The sequence below is a fragment of the Symphodus melops genome, assembly GCF_947650265.1.
Source record: "Symphodus melops genome assembly, chromosome: 16".
Classification (NCBI taxonomy): domain Eukaryota; kingdom Metazoa; phylum Chordata; class Actinopteri; order Labriformes; family Labridae; genus Symphodus; species Symphodus melops.
Window position 1 is genome coordinate 969,521 of NC_136706.1, and position 15,159 is coordinate 984,679.

General features: G+C 49.9%; 2 protein-coding genes across 2 annotated transcripts; both read left to right on the forward strand.

The window, feature by feature from the left end:
- Positions 1-2,895: 2,895 nt before the first annotated feature.
- Positions 2,896-4,747, forward strand: LOC306837395 (nuclear factor 7, brain-like). The gene has a single exon (XM_079365053.1). It carries the CDS (start codon positions 3,110-3,112, stop codon positions 4,493-4,495), a length of 1,386 nt encoding a protein of 461 aa, XP_079221179.1. The 5' UTR covers positions 2,896-3,109; the 3' UTR covers positions 4,496-4,747.
- A 4,184-nt stretch (positions 4,748-8,931) lies between these two features.
- Positions 8,932-10,792, forward strand: LOC306837399 (nuclear factor 7, ovary-like). The gene has a single exon (XM_079365060.1). It carries the CDS (start codon positions 9,144-9,146, stop codon positions 10,518-10,520), a length of 1,377 nt encoding a protein of 458 aa, XP_079221186.1. The 5' UTR covers positions 8,932-9,143; the 3' UTR covers positions 10,521-10,792.
- Positions 10,793-15,159: the final 4,367 nt, after the last annotated feature.

Here is a 15,159-nt window from a genome sequence, read left to right on the forward strand (position 1 = left end):
TTATGTTGTGTGTTTCTTCCCTGAGACTGGGGATATAACAGTTCTGCATTAAGACGGAATTTAAAGTCAGGGCTAGTCTCCCACCTGAACTGCTACCTCATCTCAGTGTGAGTACCTGAATGATTGTAGGAGCTATGTTATCAGGGGCTTTATGCCCCAATTAGGGTCACCCAAGGCAAACAGGTCCTAGGTGATGGTTAAAACTAAAAGCATTTCAAAAACCTCTAAGAAGGACACCACAGCAAGGACAGAGACGTCGCCCTACAGCTGGAGCCCAACCCTGGAGCTAGACCTGGGGTTGTGGCCCGTAGGAGAAGACCTGGTGACTGGGCCTTTGCCTGTGGGAGCAGGCCGGGCCTGGCAGGCCAGTCCTCCGATGGACTCACCACCCACAGAGGAAGTTGTAGGGGTCGGGTGCATTGTGGATCGGGCGGCAGTCGATTGCGGGGGGCCTCAGCTTCCGCTCTAGGGACATAGAACGTCATCTCACTGGGGGGGAAGGAGCCTGAGCTTTTGCGGGAGGGCGAGATAGTCGGGCTCACCTCTACGCAAGGCTTGGGCTCTGGAACCCAGCTCCTCAAGAGGGGCTGGTCACTTCACCACTCTGGAGTTGCCTGCAGTGAGAGGTGGCGGGCTGGTGTGGGCCGGCTTATAGCCCCACAGCTCAATCGCCATGTGTTGGAGTTTACCCCGGTGAATGAGAGGGTTGCGTCCCTACGCCTTTGCATAGGGGACAGGTCTCTCACTGTGGTCCTGGCCTACGGCCCGAACAGCAGTGAGGAGTACCCGGCCTTCATGGAGTCCCTGGGAGGGGTGCTGGACAGTGCTCTGACTGGGGACTCCATTGTTCTACTAGGGGACTTCAACGCTCACGCGACAAAAACAGTTGCATTGTCAAAGCAGCTGCTTTGAGCTGTGGTCGCAGGGTTTCTGGTGCCTGTCATGGCGGCAATTCCCGAACCCGGTGGTGGACACCGGAAGTAAGGGAGGCTGTCAAGCTGAAGAAGGAGTCCTATCGGGTGTTGCTGGCGCATAGGACTCCTGAGGCAGCTGAAGGGTACCGGCAGGCCAGGCGTTCCGCAGCCCGGGCGGTCGTGGAGGCAAAAACTTGGGCCTGGTAGGAGTTCGGGGAGGCCATGGAGGAGGACTTTCGGTCGGCCTCGAGGAAATTCTGGCAAACCGTCCGTCGCCTCAGGAGGGGGAAGCAGTGCTTCACCAACACTGTTTACAGTGTAGGTGGGGAGCTGCTGACCTCAACTGGGGATGTAGTCGGACGGTGGAAGGAATACTTCGAGGATCTCCTCAATCCCACCGTCACGTCTTCCACCGAGGAAGCAGAGGCTGAGTTCTCTGAGGTAGACTCATCCATCACCCAAGCCGAAGTCACCGAGGTAGTTGGCAAGCTCCTTGGTGGCAAGGCTCCGGGGGTGGATGAGATTCGCCCTGAGTATCTTAAGTCTCTGGATGTGCAGGGGCTGTCATGGTTGACACGTCTCTGTAACATCGCGTGGAGGTCGGGGACAGTGCCTCTGGACTGGCAGACCAGGGTGGTGGTCCCTCTTTTTAAGAAGGGGGACCGGAGGGTGTGTACCAACTACCGGGGAATCACACTCCTCAGCCTCCCTGGGAAAGTCTATTCCAGGGTTCTGGAGAGGAGGATCCGGCTGTTTGTCGAATCTCGGATTCAAGAGGAACAATGCGGTTTTCGTCCTGGCCGTGGAACACTGGACCAGCTCTACACTCTCCAGCGGGTGCTCGAGGGTTCATGGGAGTTTGCCCAACCAGTCCACATGTGCTTTGTGGATCTGGAGAAGGCATTCGACCGTGTCCCTCGCGGCGCCCTGTGGGGGGTGCTCCGGGAGTATGGGGTTCGGGGTCGATCTTCGTTCCTACCCCCACCTATGGTCATGAGCTTTGGGTTATGACTGAAAGAACGAGATCTCCGATACAAGCGGCCGAAATGGGCTTCCTCCGTAGGGTGGCTGGGCGCACCCTTAGAGATAGGGTGAGGAGCTCGGTCACCACGGAGGAGCTCGGAGTAGAGCCGTTACTCCTTCACATCGAGAGGAGTCAGTTGAGGTGGTTCGAGCATCTGGTCCGGATGCACCCTGGACGCCTTCCTAGGGAGGTGTTCCGGGCATGTCCCTCCGGGAGGAGGCCTCGGGGTAGACCCAGGACACGCTGGAGAGACTATGTCTCTCGGCTCGCTTGGGAACGCCTTGGGGTCCCACCGGAAGAGCTGGAGGAGGTGTCTGGGGTGAGGGAAGTCTGGGTGTCTCTGCTTAGACTGCTGCCCCCACGACACGGCCCCGGATAAGCGGCAGAAAATGGATGAATGGATGTTTGTTTCCCTAGTAGACCACTGACAGAACAGTGCAGCATTAAGACAATATTTAAACTCAGGGTCGGTCATTTCCTCCAGATCCACTTTTTAAGATTCAGGTTGAAATTGTGTTTAGGTCCTGACATAAATTAATAACTCGTGCTCTCTAAAAAAGGAACAAAGTAAGTCCATCTTCTGTATCAGTTTGTAAGTCTGTAAAAACTTTGACCAATCTCTGCGTGATGAACCAATCACACGCCTCCCTGTGTTTTTTAAAAAGTGGGTCAAAACATATGAGAGCACACTGTCGCCCTCTGCTGGCCAAACTGCACAATACAAGAGCCACACTGGTTGTTTTGTTTTCAAGCTGGAGCTGATCAAAAAGTCAAACCTTTAACCTTTAATTGACCTTGATTTTTTTAACCCTTCACATTAATGTGATAAAACTGCCCGTATGTCAAAGCAGAAAGTTATGGGAAGCTCCGCCCCCTCAACTGTCTCATCTGAGAAAATCCAGGAAACAGGCTGTTTTCCTGCGTCGCAGTGCAGAGACACACACACTGACAGACGGACCTCGACCTGCAGACAAAAACCAGCACGACTTCCAGTGAGAGAGGACGAGGGGATACTGGGAGTACTTGTTATACTGGGATACTGGGAATACGAACACTTCAAGCTGCTGCTGAATCCACAAACTGAACCAGAGTTTCAAAGTCAGAGTAACTCTCAGGGACGGGGAGCGGCTTCCTGTTTTTTTTCTGCTGCGTGTTTTGACTCTGAGGTAAAATGGCGTCCAAGTTAGAGGAAGATCTGAGCTGTCCGGTCTGCCTCGACATCTTTAAAGATCCAGTGATGCTGTCCTGCAGCCACAGCTTCTGTAGAGTGTGTGTGCAGGACTGCTGGAAGGAGAAGGAGAACCAGGAGTGTCCACTCTGTAAGAGGAGAAACTCAAAGGTATTATTACCTCCTGCCTTTGCTTTAAAGAACGTGTCTGAGACTTTCCTGCAGGAGAGAGATCAGAGAGCTTCAGAGGATCTCTGCAGTCTGCACTCTGAGAAACTCAAACTCTTCTGTCTGGACCATCAGGAGCCGGTGTGTCTCGTCTGCAGAGATTCAGAGAAACACTCTGAGCACAGATTCAGACCCGTCGATGAAGCTGCTGAAGAACTCAAGAAGAAACTTCAGGAAACTCTGGAGCCGGTAAAGAAGAAGTTAAAGGTTTGTGAAGAAGTTAAAGTGAAGTTTGATCAAACAGCAGGACACATTCAGGTCCAGGCCCGACACACAGAGAGGCAGATTAAGGAGCAGTTTAAGAAGCTTCACCAGTTTCTAGAAGAGGAAGAGGAGGCCAGGCTGTGTGCACTGAGGGAGGAAGAGGAGCAGAAGAGTCAGAGGATGGAGGAGGAGATGGAGGCTCTGAGCAGAGAGATAGCAGCTCTTTCACTCACAGTCAGAGACACAGAGGACGAGCTGAGAGCTGCAGACGTCTCATTCCTGAAAAACTACAAGGCTGCAGTGGAAAGAGTCCAGCAGCGCCCCCTGCTGGAGGATCCACAGCTGCCCTCAGGAGCTCTGATAGACCAGGCCAAACACCTGGGCAACCTGAGCTTCAACATCTGGACCAAGATGAAGGACATGGTCTCCTACAGTCCGCTCATTCTGGACCCAAACACTGCTCATCCAGACCTCATCCTGTCTGAAGATCTGACCTGTGTGAGACGAGGAGAGGAGGAGCTGCAGCTTCCTGATAATCCAGAGAGGTTTGATTATCAATGGTCTGTCCTGGGCTCTGAGGGCTTTAACTCAGGGACTCACAGCTGGGACGTCCAGGTTGGAGACAGTCCAGACTGGGACCTGGGAGTGTTAGCAGAGTCTGAACAGAGGAAGGGAGTCATAGAGTCTGGATTATGGTCGATATGGTTCATCAATGGTAAATACAGAGCACTCTCTCCTTCACATCCAGACACTGATCTCTCATTGAAGAAGAATCCTCAGAGGATCAGAGTGAATCTGGACTGTAACAGAGGAGAGCTGTCGTTCTCTGATCCTGATACTAACACACACATACACACCTTCACACACACTTTCACTGACAGGATGTTTCCTTACATTGGCACTGCGGATGAAGTGAAGATTTTACCAGAGAAGATCTCTGTGACTGTGGAAAACTAACACATGAAGAAGATGATGATCTGACTCTCTCAGCATTGTTTGTGACTGTGTTGTCATGGTGACGGTGTTTTGTTCATTATAACTTTGAGTGTAATTAGACACCAGGTAAAATCTTGATCATGATTGGTCGGTTTGTCGGCGTCTCTTTAAAGATAATCTGCTCAGAGTGTTTAACTGGTTAACTGTCGTCTGTTGCTTCAGCTGCTGTGAACGTCTGATTTCAGACTTTTTCACTTGAACTCTGAGGAGTCCCTGAAGGCATCATCTGTGTCTCTGTGTCATTACTTATTACTGTAAACAATTGCAACACAGCGTGATGAGGAGAGAGAGGACCAGTTTTGTGTCGAACACTTTTGTCATGTTTTTGTCGTTAGGAGAGTAGGTCAGAGTTCAGTCTTTTATTTTCATTTCTTCTGATAGGTTCGAGTAAAGGACTTTAACCTTCTTGTTGTTTTAGGTTCTGTTGTTCTCTGCTCTGCTAAATAAATTGCTGTGTTTATAATCTGACGTGACCTGGACTGCTGGTTGTTCTTGGGAGTGGGACACTTATTATGTTGTGTGTTTTTTCCCTAGTAGACCACTGACAGAACAGTGCAGCATTAAGACGATATTTAAACTCAGGGTCTTTGTTTTTAGGTCCTGACAAAAATGAATAACTCAGGTTCTCTGAAAAAGGAACAAAGGAAATTTGTCAAGAATGCAGCACGCGGCTCTTTGAGGCCGACCCCCTGCAGCCTGCAAACAACGTCTAACAAGCTAATATGACAATGCTAACATGTTTACTTCAATTTTCTCTCGAGGACATAATGATGGGACTTTTCAAATATTCAATAATACATCTCAATATAGAGGAGAAACTGGATCAGCAGAGGCAGAGTTGTTCTCTGCTCTGCTAAATAAATTGCTGTGTTTAAAATCTGAAGTGACATGGACTGCTGGTTGTTCTTGGGAGTGGGAAGAGTTGGAGCACTGATTATGTTGTGCGTTTGTTCCCTAAGACTGGGGATATAACAGTTCTGCATTAAGACAGATTTTAAAGTCAGGGCTGGTCTCTCAACTAAACTACTACTGCTACTTTATCTCAGTGTGAGTACCCGAATGATCGTAGGAGCTATGTTATCGGGGGCTTTATGCCCCAATTAGGGTCACCCAAAGCAAACAGGTCCTAGGTGATGGGTCAAACTAAAAGCAGTTCAAAAACCCCGAAGAAGGACACCACAGCAAGGACAGAGACGTCGCCCTACAGCTGGAGCCCCACCCTCATTACCAGACTCACCACCCACAGAGGAAGCTGTAGGGGTCGGGTGCATTGTGGATCGGGCGCCAGTCGATTGCGGGGGCCTCAGCTTCCGCTCTTGGGACATGCAATGTCATCTCACTAGGGGGGAAGGAGCCTGATCTTTTGCGGGAGGGCGAGATAGTCGGGCTCACCTGTACGCAAGGCTTGGGCTCTGGAACCCAGCTCCTCAAGAGGGGCTGGTCACTTCACCACTCTGGAGTTGCCTGCAGTGAGAGGTGACGAGCTGGTGTGGGTCGGCTTATAGCCCCACAGCACAATCACCATGTGTTGGAGATTACCCCGGTGAATGAGAGGGTTGCGTCCCTATGCCTTTGCGTAGGGGACAGGTCTCTCACTGTGGTCCTGGCCGATGGCCCGAACAGCAGTGAGGAGTACCCGGCCTTCATGGAGTCCCTGGGAGGGGTGCTGGACAGTGCTCTGACTGGGGACTCCATTGTTCTACTGGGGGACTTCAACACTCACGCGGGCAAAGACAGTGAGACTTGGGGGGGATGATTGGGATGAACGGCTTCCCTTATATGAACCAGAGCGGTGGTCTGTTATTGGACTTCTATGCTAGTCACACTTTGTCCATAACAAACACCATGTTCGAGCACAGGGATATCCATACGTGCACGTCGCACCAGGACAGTCAAGTCCGGAGGTCGATTATAGACTTTGTGGTCGTGTCATATGACCTACAGCCATGTGTCTCGGACACTCAGGTGAAGAGAGGGACTGAGCTGTCACCTGATCACCACCTGGTGGTGAGTTGGATGCACTGACGGGGGAAGAAGCTGGTCAGACTTGGCAGGCCCAAACATGTACTGAGGGTCTGTTGACAGAACCCTCCATTAGTGAGGTCTTCAACTCCCACCTCCGGAAGAGCTTTTCACAGATCCTGGGGGAGGCTGGAGACATTGAGTCCAAGTGGACCATGTTCTCCACCTCCATTGTCGAAGCCCACCCGGCTGCTTTGAGCTGTGGTCGCAGGGTCTCTGGTGCCTATTGTGGCGGCAATCCCCAAACCTTTTGGTGGACACTGAAAGTAAGGGAGGCAGTCAAGCTGAAGAAGCAGTCCTATTGGGCGTTGCTAGCTCATTGGACTCCTGAGGCAGCTGTTGTGGCAGTTGTTGTGGAGGCAAAACTTGGGTCTGGGAGGAGTTCGGGGAGGCCATGGAGGAAGACTTTCGGACGGCCTCGAGGAAAGTCTGGCAGCAGTGCTTTATCAACACTGTTTACAGTGTAGGTGGGGAGATGCTGACCTCAATTTGGGATGTAATCGGGTGGTGAAAGGAATACTTTGAGGATCTCCTCAATCCCACCATCACGTCTTCCACTGAGGAAGCAGAGGTTGAGTTCTCAGAGGTAAACTCGTCCATCACCCAAACCAAAGTCACCAAGGTGGTTGGCAAGCTCCTTGGTGGCAAGACACCGGGGGTGGATTCTCCCTGAGTATCTTAAGTCTCCGGATGTGCAGGGGCTGTCATGGTTGATACATCTCTGTAACATCTTGTGGAGGTCGAGGACAGGGCCTCTGGACTGGCAGACGGGGGTGGTGGTCCCTGTTTTCAAGAAGGGGGATCGAAGGGTGTGTTCCAACTATCAGGGAATCACATTCCTCAGCCTTCCTGGGAAAGTCTATTCCAGGGTACTGGAATCCGGCTGTTTGTCAAACCTCTGATCCAAGAGGAACAATGCACTTATCGTCCCAGCCACAGAACACTGGACCAGCTCTACACTCTCCAGTGGGTGCTCGAGGGTTCATGGGAGTTCGCTCAACCAGTTTTAATGTGGATCTTGAGAAGGCATTTGACCGTGTCCCCCGTGGCGTTCTGTGGGGGGTGCTCCAAGAGTATGGGGTCTGGGGCCCTTTGCTAAGGTGGTCCAGTTCCTTTATCCTTGGTGCAGGAGACAGTTTCGCTTTGCCAGCAGTAAGTCAGACCTGTTCCCCGTGCGTGTTCTCCTCCGGCAGGGCTGCCCTTTGTCTCCGGTTCAGTTCATAACTTTTACTTCATCTGCAGTCATGCGGTCGCTGTATCAGTTTGTCGTGATGAAGAAGAAGCTAAGCCACAAGGCGAGGCCCTCGATTTACCGGTCGATCTTCATTCCTACCCTCACCTATGGTCATGAGCTTTGGGTCATGACCGAAAGAACGAGATCCCAGATACAAGGGGCTGAAATGGGCTTCCTCCGTAGGGTGGCTGGGCGCACCCTTAGAGATTTGGTGAGGAGCTCAGCCACCAGGAAGAGCTCGAGTGGAGCTGCTACTCCTTCACAGCAAGAGGAGTCAGCTGAGGGGGCTCGGGCATCTGTTCCGGATGCCCCTTAGACGCCTCCCTAGGGAAGGGTTCCGGGCATGTCCCTCCGGGAGGAGGCCTTCGGATAGACCCAGGACACGCTGGAGAGACTATGTCTCTCAGCTGGCCTGGGAACGCCTCCGGGTCCCACCGGAAGGGTTGGATGAAGTGTCTGGAGCGAGGGAAGTCTGGGCGTCTCTGCTTAGACTGCAGCCCCCACGACACAGCCCCAGATAAGCGGGAGAAAATGGATGGATGAATAGATGGATAGTTGGTCATTTCCTCCAGATCCACTTCTTAAGTTTTTGGTTGAAATTGTCTTCAGGTCCTGACAGAAAATAATCTGAAAAAGGACCAAAGAAAATCTGTCAAGAATGCAGCACGCGGCCGTTTGAGGCCGACCCCCTGCAGCATGCTAACAACATCTAACAAGCTAATAAAGACAATGCTAACATGCTAGACAAGTGAACTAAGAGTTTACCTTACTTCAATGTTCTCTTGAGGACATAATGATGGGACTTTTCTAATATTCTATAAGACATCTCAAGACATCTGTGTTTCAGAGATATTATATATGAATGATGTTTCACTCCCTCAGTGTGAACTGAGAGGAAAGCTTCCTGCTCATGTACGGACGGGTGCCTTCCAAACTACAACCTGGACTTCAGCATGTTTTCTGCACCTGCTCAGGGAGAGTCGACCAGAGAGAGGGGCGGAGCCAGGATCAGATTTATATATAAACATTTATTGACCCAGAAGAAGAAGCTCCGCCCCCTCACCTGAGACGAACCAGGAAACAGGCTGTTATTCTGCCTCACTCTGCAGAGACAAACACACTGACAGACGGACTTCGACCTGCAGACACAAACCAACACGACTTCCACTGAGAGAGGACAGGAGGACGAGGGGATACTGGGAGTACTTGTTATACTGGGATACTGGGAATACGAACACTTCAAGCTGCTGCTGAATCCACAAACTGAACCAGAGTTTCAAAGTCAGAGTAACTCTCAGGGACGGGGAGCGGCTTCCTGGTTTTTCCTGCTGCGTGTTTTGACTCTGAGGTAAAATGGCGTCCAAGTTAGAGGAAGATCTGAGCTGTCCGATCTGCCTCGACATCTTTAAAGATCCAGTGATCCTATCCTGCAGCCACAGCTTCTGTAGAGTGTGTGTGCAGGACTGCTGGAAGGAGAAGGAGAACCAGGAGTGTCCACTCTGTAAGAAGAGACATTCAAAGGAATTATTACCTCCTAATTTATCTTTAAGGAATCTGTGTGAGACTTTCCAGCAGGAGAGAGATCAGAGAGCTTCAGAGGATCTCTGCAGTCTGCACTCTGAGAAACTCAAACTCTTCTGTCTGGACCATCAGGAGCCGGTGTGTCACGTCTGCAGAGATTCACAAAAACACTCTGAGCACAGATTCAAGCCCGTCGATGAAGCTGCTGAAGAACTGAAGAAGAAACTTCAGGAAACTCTGGAGCCGGTAAAGAAGAAGTTAAAGGTTTGTGAAGAAGTTAAAGTGAAGTTTGATCAAACAGCAGAACACATTCAGGTCCAGGCCCGACACACAGAGAGGCAGATTAAGGAGCAGTTTAAGAAGCTTCACCAGTTTCTAGAAGAGGAAGAGGAGGCCAGGCTGTGTGCACTGAGGGAGGAAGAGGAGCAGAAGAGTCAGAGGATGAAGGCTCTGAACAGAGAGATAGCAGCTCTTTCACTCACAGTCAGAGACACAGAGGACGAGCTGAGAGCTGCAGACGTCTCATTCCTGAAAAACTACAAGGCTGCAGTGGAAAGAGTCCAGCAGCGCCCCCTGCTGGAGGATCCACAGCTGCACTCAGGAGCTCTGATAGACCAGGCCAAACACCTGGGCAACCTGAGCTTCAACATCTGGACCAAGATGAAGGACATGGTCTCCTACAGTCCGCTCATTCTGGACCCAAACACAGCTTATCCAAAACTCATCCTGTCTGAAGATCTGACCTGTGTGAGACGAGGACAGAGACAGCAGCTTCCTGATAATCCAGAGAGGTTTGATGATGACTGGTCTGTCCTGGGCTCTGAGGTCTTTAACTCAGGGACTCACAGCTGGGACGTCCAGGTTGGAGACAGTACAGTCTGGGACCTGGGAGTGTTAGCAGAGTCTGTACAGAGGAAGGGAGACATAGAGTCTGGATTATGGACGATATGGTTCCATGATGGTAAATACACAACGCACTCTCCATCACATCCAGACACTGTTCTCTCATTGAAGAAGAAGTTTCAGAGGATCAGAGTGAATCTGGACTGTAACAGAGGAGAACTGTCGTTCTCTGATCCTGATACTAACACACACATACACACCTTCACACACACTTTCACTGACAGGATGTTTCCTTACTTTTACACTGTGGATAAACTCCCACTGAAGATTTTACCAGAGAAGATCTCTGTGACTGTGGAACACTAACACATGAAGAAGATGATGATCTGACTCTCTCAGCATTGTTTGTGACTGTGTTGTCATGGTGACGGTGTTTTGTTCATCATAACTTTGAGTGTAATTAGACAGCAGGTGAAAGCTTGCTCCTGATTGGTCAGTTTGTCGGCGTCTCTTTAAAGATAATCTGCTCAGAGTGTTTAACTGGTTAACTGTCGTCTGTTGCTTCAGCTGCTGTGAACGTCTGATTTCAGACTTTTTCACTTGAATTCTGAGGAGTCCCTGAAGGCATCATCTGTATCTCTGTGTTATTACTTATTACTGTAAATAAATGTAACACAGCGTGATGAGGAGAGAGAAGACCGATTTTGTGTTGAACACATCTCATGTTTTTGTCGTTAGGAGAGTAGGTCAGAGTTCAGTCTTTTATTTTCATTTCTTCTGATAGGTTCGAGTAAAGGACTTTAACCTTCTTGTTGTTTTTGGGCCTGTTGTTCTCTGCTCTGCTAAATAAACTGCTGTGTTTATAATCTGACGTGACCTGGACTGCTGGTTGTTCTTGGGAGTGGGAAGAGTGGGAGCACTTATTATGTTGTGTGTTTGTTTCCCTAGTAGACCACTGACAGAACAGTGCAGCATTAAGACGATATTTAAACTCAGAGTCGGTCATTTCCTCCAGATCCACTTTTTAAGATTCAGGTTGAAATTGTCTTCAGGTCCTGACAGACATTAATAACTCAGGTTCTCTGAAAAAGGAACAAAGTAAATCCATCATCTGTATCAGTTTGTAAGTCTGTAAAAACTTGTTTTTTTAAAAATCTGCACATTCTGACTTTTGTTTTTGCTCATTCATGAATCTGTGTGAGGCAGAATGAAGTGGGTCAAAACATATGAGAGCACACTGTCGCCCTCTGCTGGCCAAACTGCACAACACAAGAGCCACATTGACACTTTTGATTTTGCCATCGTTGTTTTTTCCAACTCTAAAAATGTAGACGTGTCACTAAACGATAACACTGAAAGTTCTCTAATTAGCCAAAATAAAAATTCTTACCCTATTCCCAATTTATTCCTCATTTTCTGTGAACTGATTTCAATCACACCTCTTTTTTCCCCTCGTTGCTCCCTGGTGTGTAAATTAGTTATCTGCATACCAGGTGGGAATCACTCACACACACACACACACACACACACACACACACACACACACACACACACACACACACACACACACACACACACACACACACACACACACACACACACACACACACACACACACACACACACACACACACACACACACACACACACACACACACACACACACACACACACACACACACACACACACACACACACACACACACACACACACACACACACACACACACACACACACACACACACACACACACACACACACACACACACACACACACACACACACACACACACACACACACACACACACACACACACACACACACACACACACACACACACACACACACACACACACACACACACACACACACACACACACACACACACACACACACACACACACACACACACACACACACACACACACACACACACACACACACACACACACACACACACACACACACACACACACACACACACACACAGGTTTATTTTGGTATTAATTTCATGCTGCTGATTATGAAGATCTCTGACTTGCAGCGTGTGTTTGCACCTGTCAGTTTCCTGTGAAACTCAGCTGACAGGTTTTTTTTTTAAAATTTCGAGGCAGTGAAGACCTCGGAGAGCTGAAAACACCCCGAAACCGTTAAACATCAGGAGCAACGAGACCGGAAACCGATCCTTCAATTAGTTGACGATGTGGAGTCCGTCCTGGTCGTGGGACAGCGGACCAGGTCTTTACCCTCACAGCGCTTGTGGACGGGGATACGGCTTATAACGGTGTCCCTCGGGGATCATGTGGGGGGGCGGGGGGTGGCGTGACCGCTGTCATCCGGTCCCTGTAAGTCCACGACATGGCAGCCTGTGCGCACATCGACTCTTGAGAGGAGGGGGTGCAGCGTTTTGAATTTGAATTGCAGTACCCGTTTTGGCCACTAGGTGTCAGAGTTACACATTGCTCCTTTAAAGCAAAGACTTTATTTTCCACTTGGTCGCATAAATCTCTCTGAAAATTCATCCAGAAGTCGTTCAGATTTTTGGGGACCAAATTAAACGGGTGACAAACAAATGACGCCGCCGTTCCTGGAGCGATGCTGCGAGCGTGGCCAAAACTTTTCACATGGATGGAGTCGAATGCTTTAAATAGTTGTTTTTTAAGTAATGAATCATGCATTTTTTTTTTCCTTGGGGCCAGAATGCAACTAATTGCATCGTCCTCTCCTGTCTCTCCAGGTTGTTTCTCTTCTGTGTGGAAGGAGGAGAAGTGTCCCCACTTTGCACAAGCTGCATGTAATCTCTGCCGAGGAAACGGCTCGTATTCTGATGAGGATGATAAAAGATCTCCCCTTCTCAGGGTCTGCATGGTTTCCGCATCATCTCTCCGCCGCCTCAGGCTGCAATTTTCAGGCTTCCTCGTTACAGAAACCCAAGAGCTGGAGCCCTGCCATCGTTGTTTGGCTGCAGAAAGTGCTGACAGAGAGATTCGCTGCTGCTGAAACCCAGCTTATTTCCTGCTGTTTTAAAGAAAGTGAAGTAAAACGAGCTCCGTCCATCAGAGAAATGTCCAAAAAACAGAAAGCGAAAGGACAAATAAAACAACCGGCGAGCGTAAAGAGGGTGATGGGCTCAGAAGAAGTGGAGGAGCACGGTTCAACGCCGCCTTCAAACGCTTCTGTCAATCAATACGAGGCTTTTAAAGCGGCGTCTCTGCAGCCTTCAGATAAATCTCAGTTACAGAGAAAAGCAGCCCGAGTCATGAAGAAAAACGACTGTTTGAACTTGTTGTTTCAAGAAACTGTTCAGAGGGAGCAATCTTTAAAAGCATCGAGTGTGCATGATGATGATGATGATGGATTTTATGTTAAGGGAAAACTCTTGTTGGTACCCAGAGAGGAGCCAGAGTCCATAAATAAACCGCGGTACGAAACAAGGGCCACTCTTGATGATAATAAAGAGGATTTCAGTGGGAGGATAATCACAAAACAAGCCGAGCTGCGGCGCCCGGAGGGAGAGAGTGCAACGGAGCGAGGGCATACACATATTGCAAAAGGAAAGCGGGAAAGATTAGCATGCACGCTACAAGTAGGATTTGCAGATAAAACGGATAATAACGATGACAAACAAATGCTTAGTGAGGTGGGAGATGATATTTTAATCATGTTTTTCCTTGCAGACGCGGAGAGGGAGACGCACGCGGAGAGGAAAGTTATTCTAGATGCAGACATTAAAAGGAAAACAGTAAATAAACCCATGAAAGCGCTCGATGACCCCCCACCCTTACAGCGAGTTACAGAAGGAAACTTTATTATTGGAGCACATAACTCCAAATGTAAACACCTGAAAGGAATCCCATTTTTATTAGGGATTTATGCAGCCGGGGAGGAAATAAAAGCAGCAAAAGTTACTACAAAGTCTGCAGAGACTGAGAAACGGGTCAAAGCAACGACAGAGGAAATAGAGCAGAGTGAGACAAACAGCACAACTCGCGGTAACACGAGCATGAATCATAGCAAACAAGACGCAGCATCAGAGGAATCCGTCGTCCCCTCGCCTCCCTCGATCAAAACGACGGAGCTCGGAGCTGCCAAGGCGGCGACAACCGCGGTAAACACGGAGATGAAAAAGACGACGTGGAGCGCGGACGCACCGCCGAGCTCGACCGCATCGGAGACGAGATCTACGAGCCGCAGGACGACGCACGAGGCACGGCGAGCGTCGACGGGGGAGGCGTTCTCGGGCCTCAGGATGAGGGAGGGCTTCTCGGTCGAACTGCTGAGGAGCTCAGAGGACGCGGGGCGAGCGGCGACGACGACGAGGCCGCACGGCGAGAAGTCGTTCACACCTGCAGAGGCGCCGAAGACATCCGACAAAGAAAGAGCGGGAAAGACTCCGACAGTAAGTCAATGTCCACGTAAACACGACTCTCACAACAACACAGCCAGCGGGACTCGAGCTTCACTTGATTTATGAAAGTTAAATTATTCTTCTTCACATTTTCACACGGTGTCTTTTCTCCGCCGTGCACACACTCATGAAAACTTCTCCTCCGCAGACACACGAGGACGAGCCGCCCTGCGGAGGATTAATTCATCGCACCGAGGCCGGCTGGAAACACTGCAGGGAGAGACGTTCAGGCGCCGGATCAGAGGAAACTTCCTCGGGGGAACCCACGGGTGGATTTAAGGAAAGAAGAGAGCAGCTGAAAGAACCTCCATCCATCAGAGACGACGCCGCCGCCGACAGTGACGAATACGATCATTTCTATTATTTTGACGGAGTGCTGAAGAGAGTGCGGAATAATTTCTCCCCGTCTAATACGAGACAAAGACGGAGGAGAGCGAGCGGCGGTGACACGAACGTTTCCCCGCAGAGGGACGAAGAAGAGACTCGGGGAGGAAATCTCCTCCGTTATGTGAGACGACTGAGTTCAAGGAAAGACGACGGTCATCCCACATGATCACACGCCGAGGACGTGACGCAGAGATGGGCTTTTCTGCAA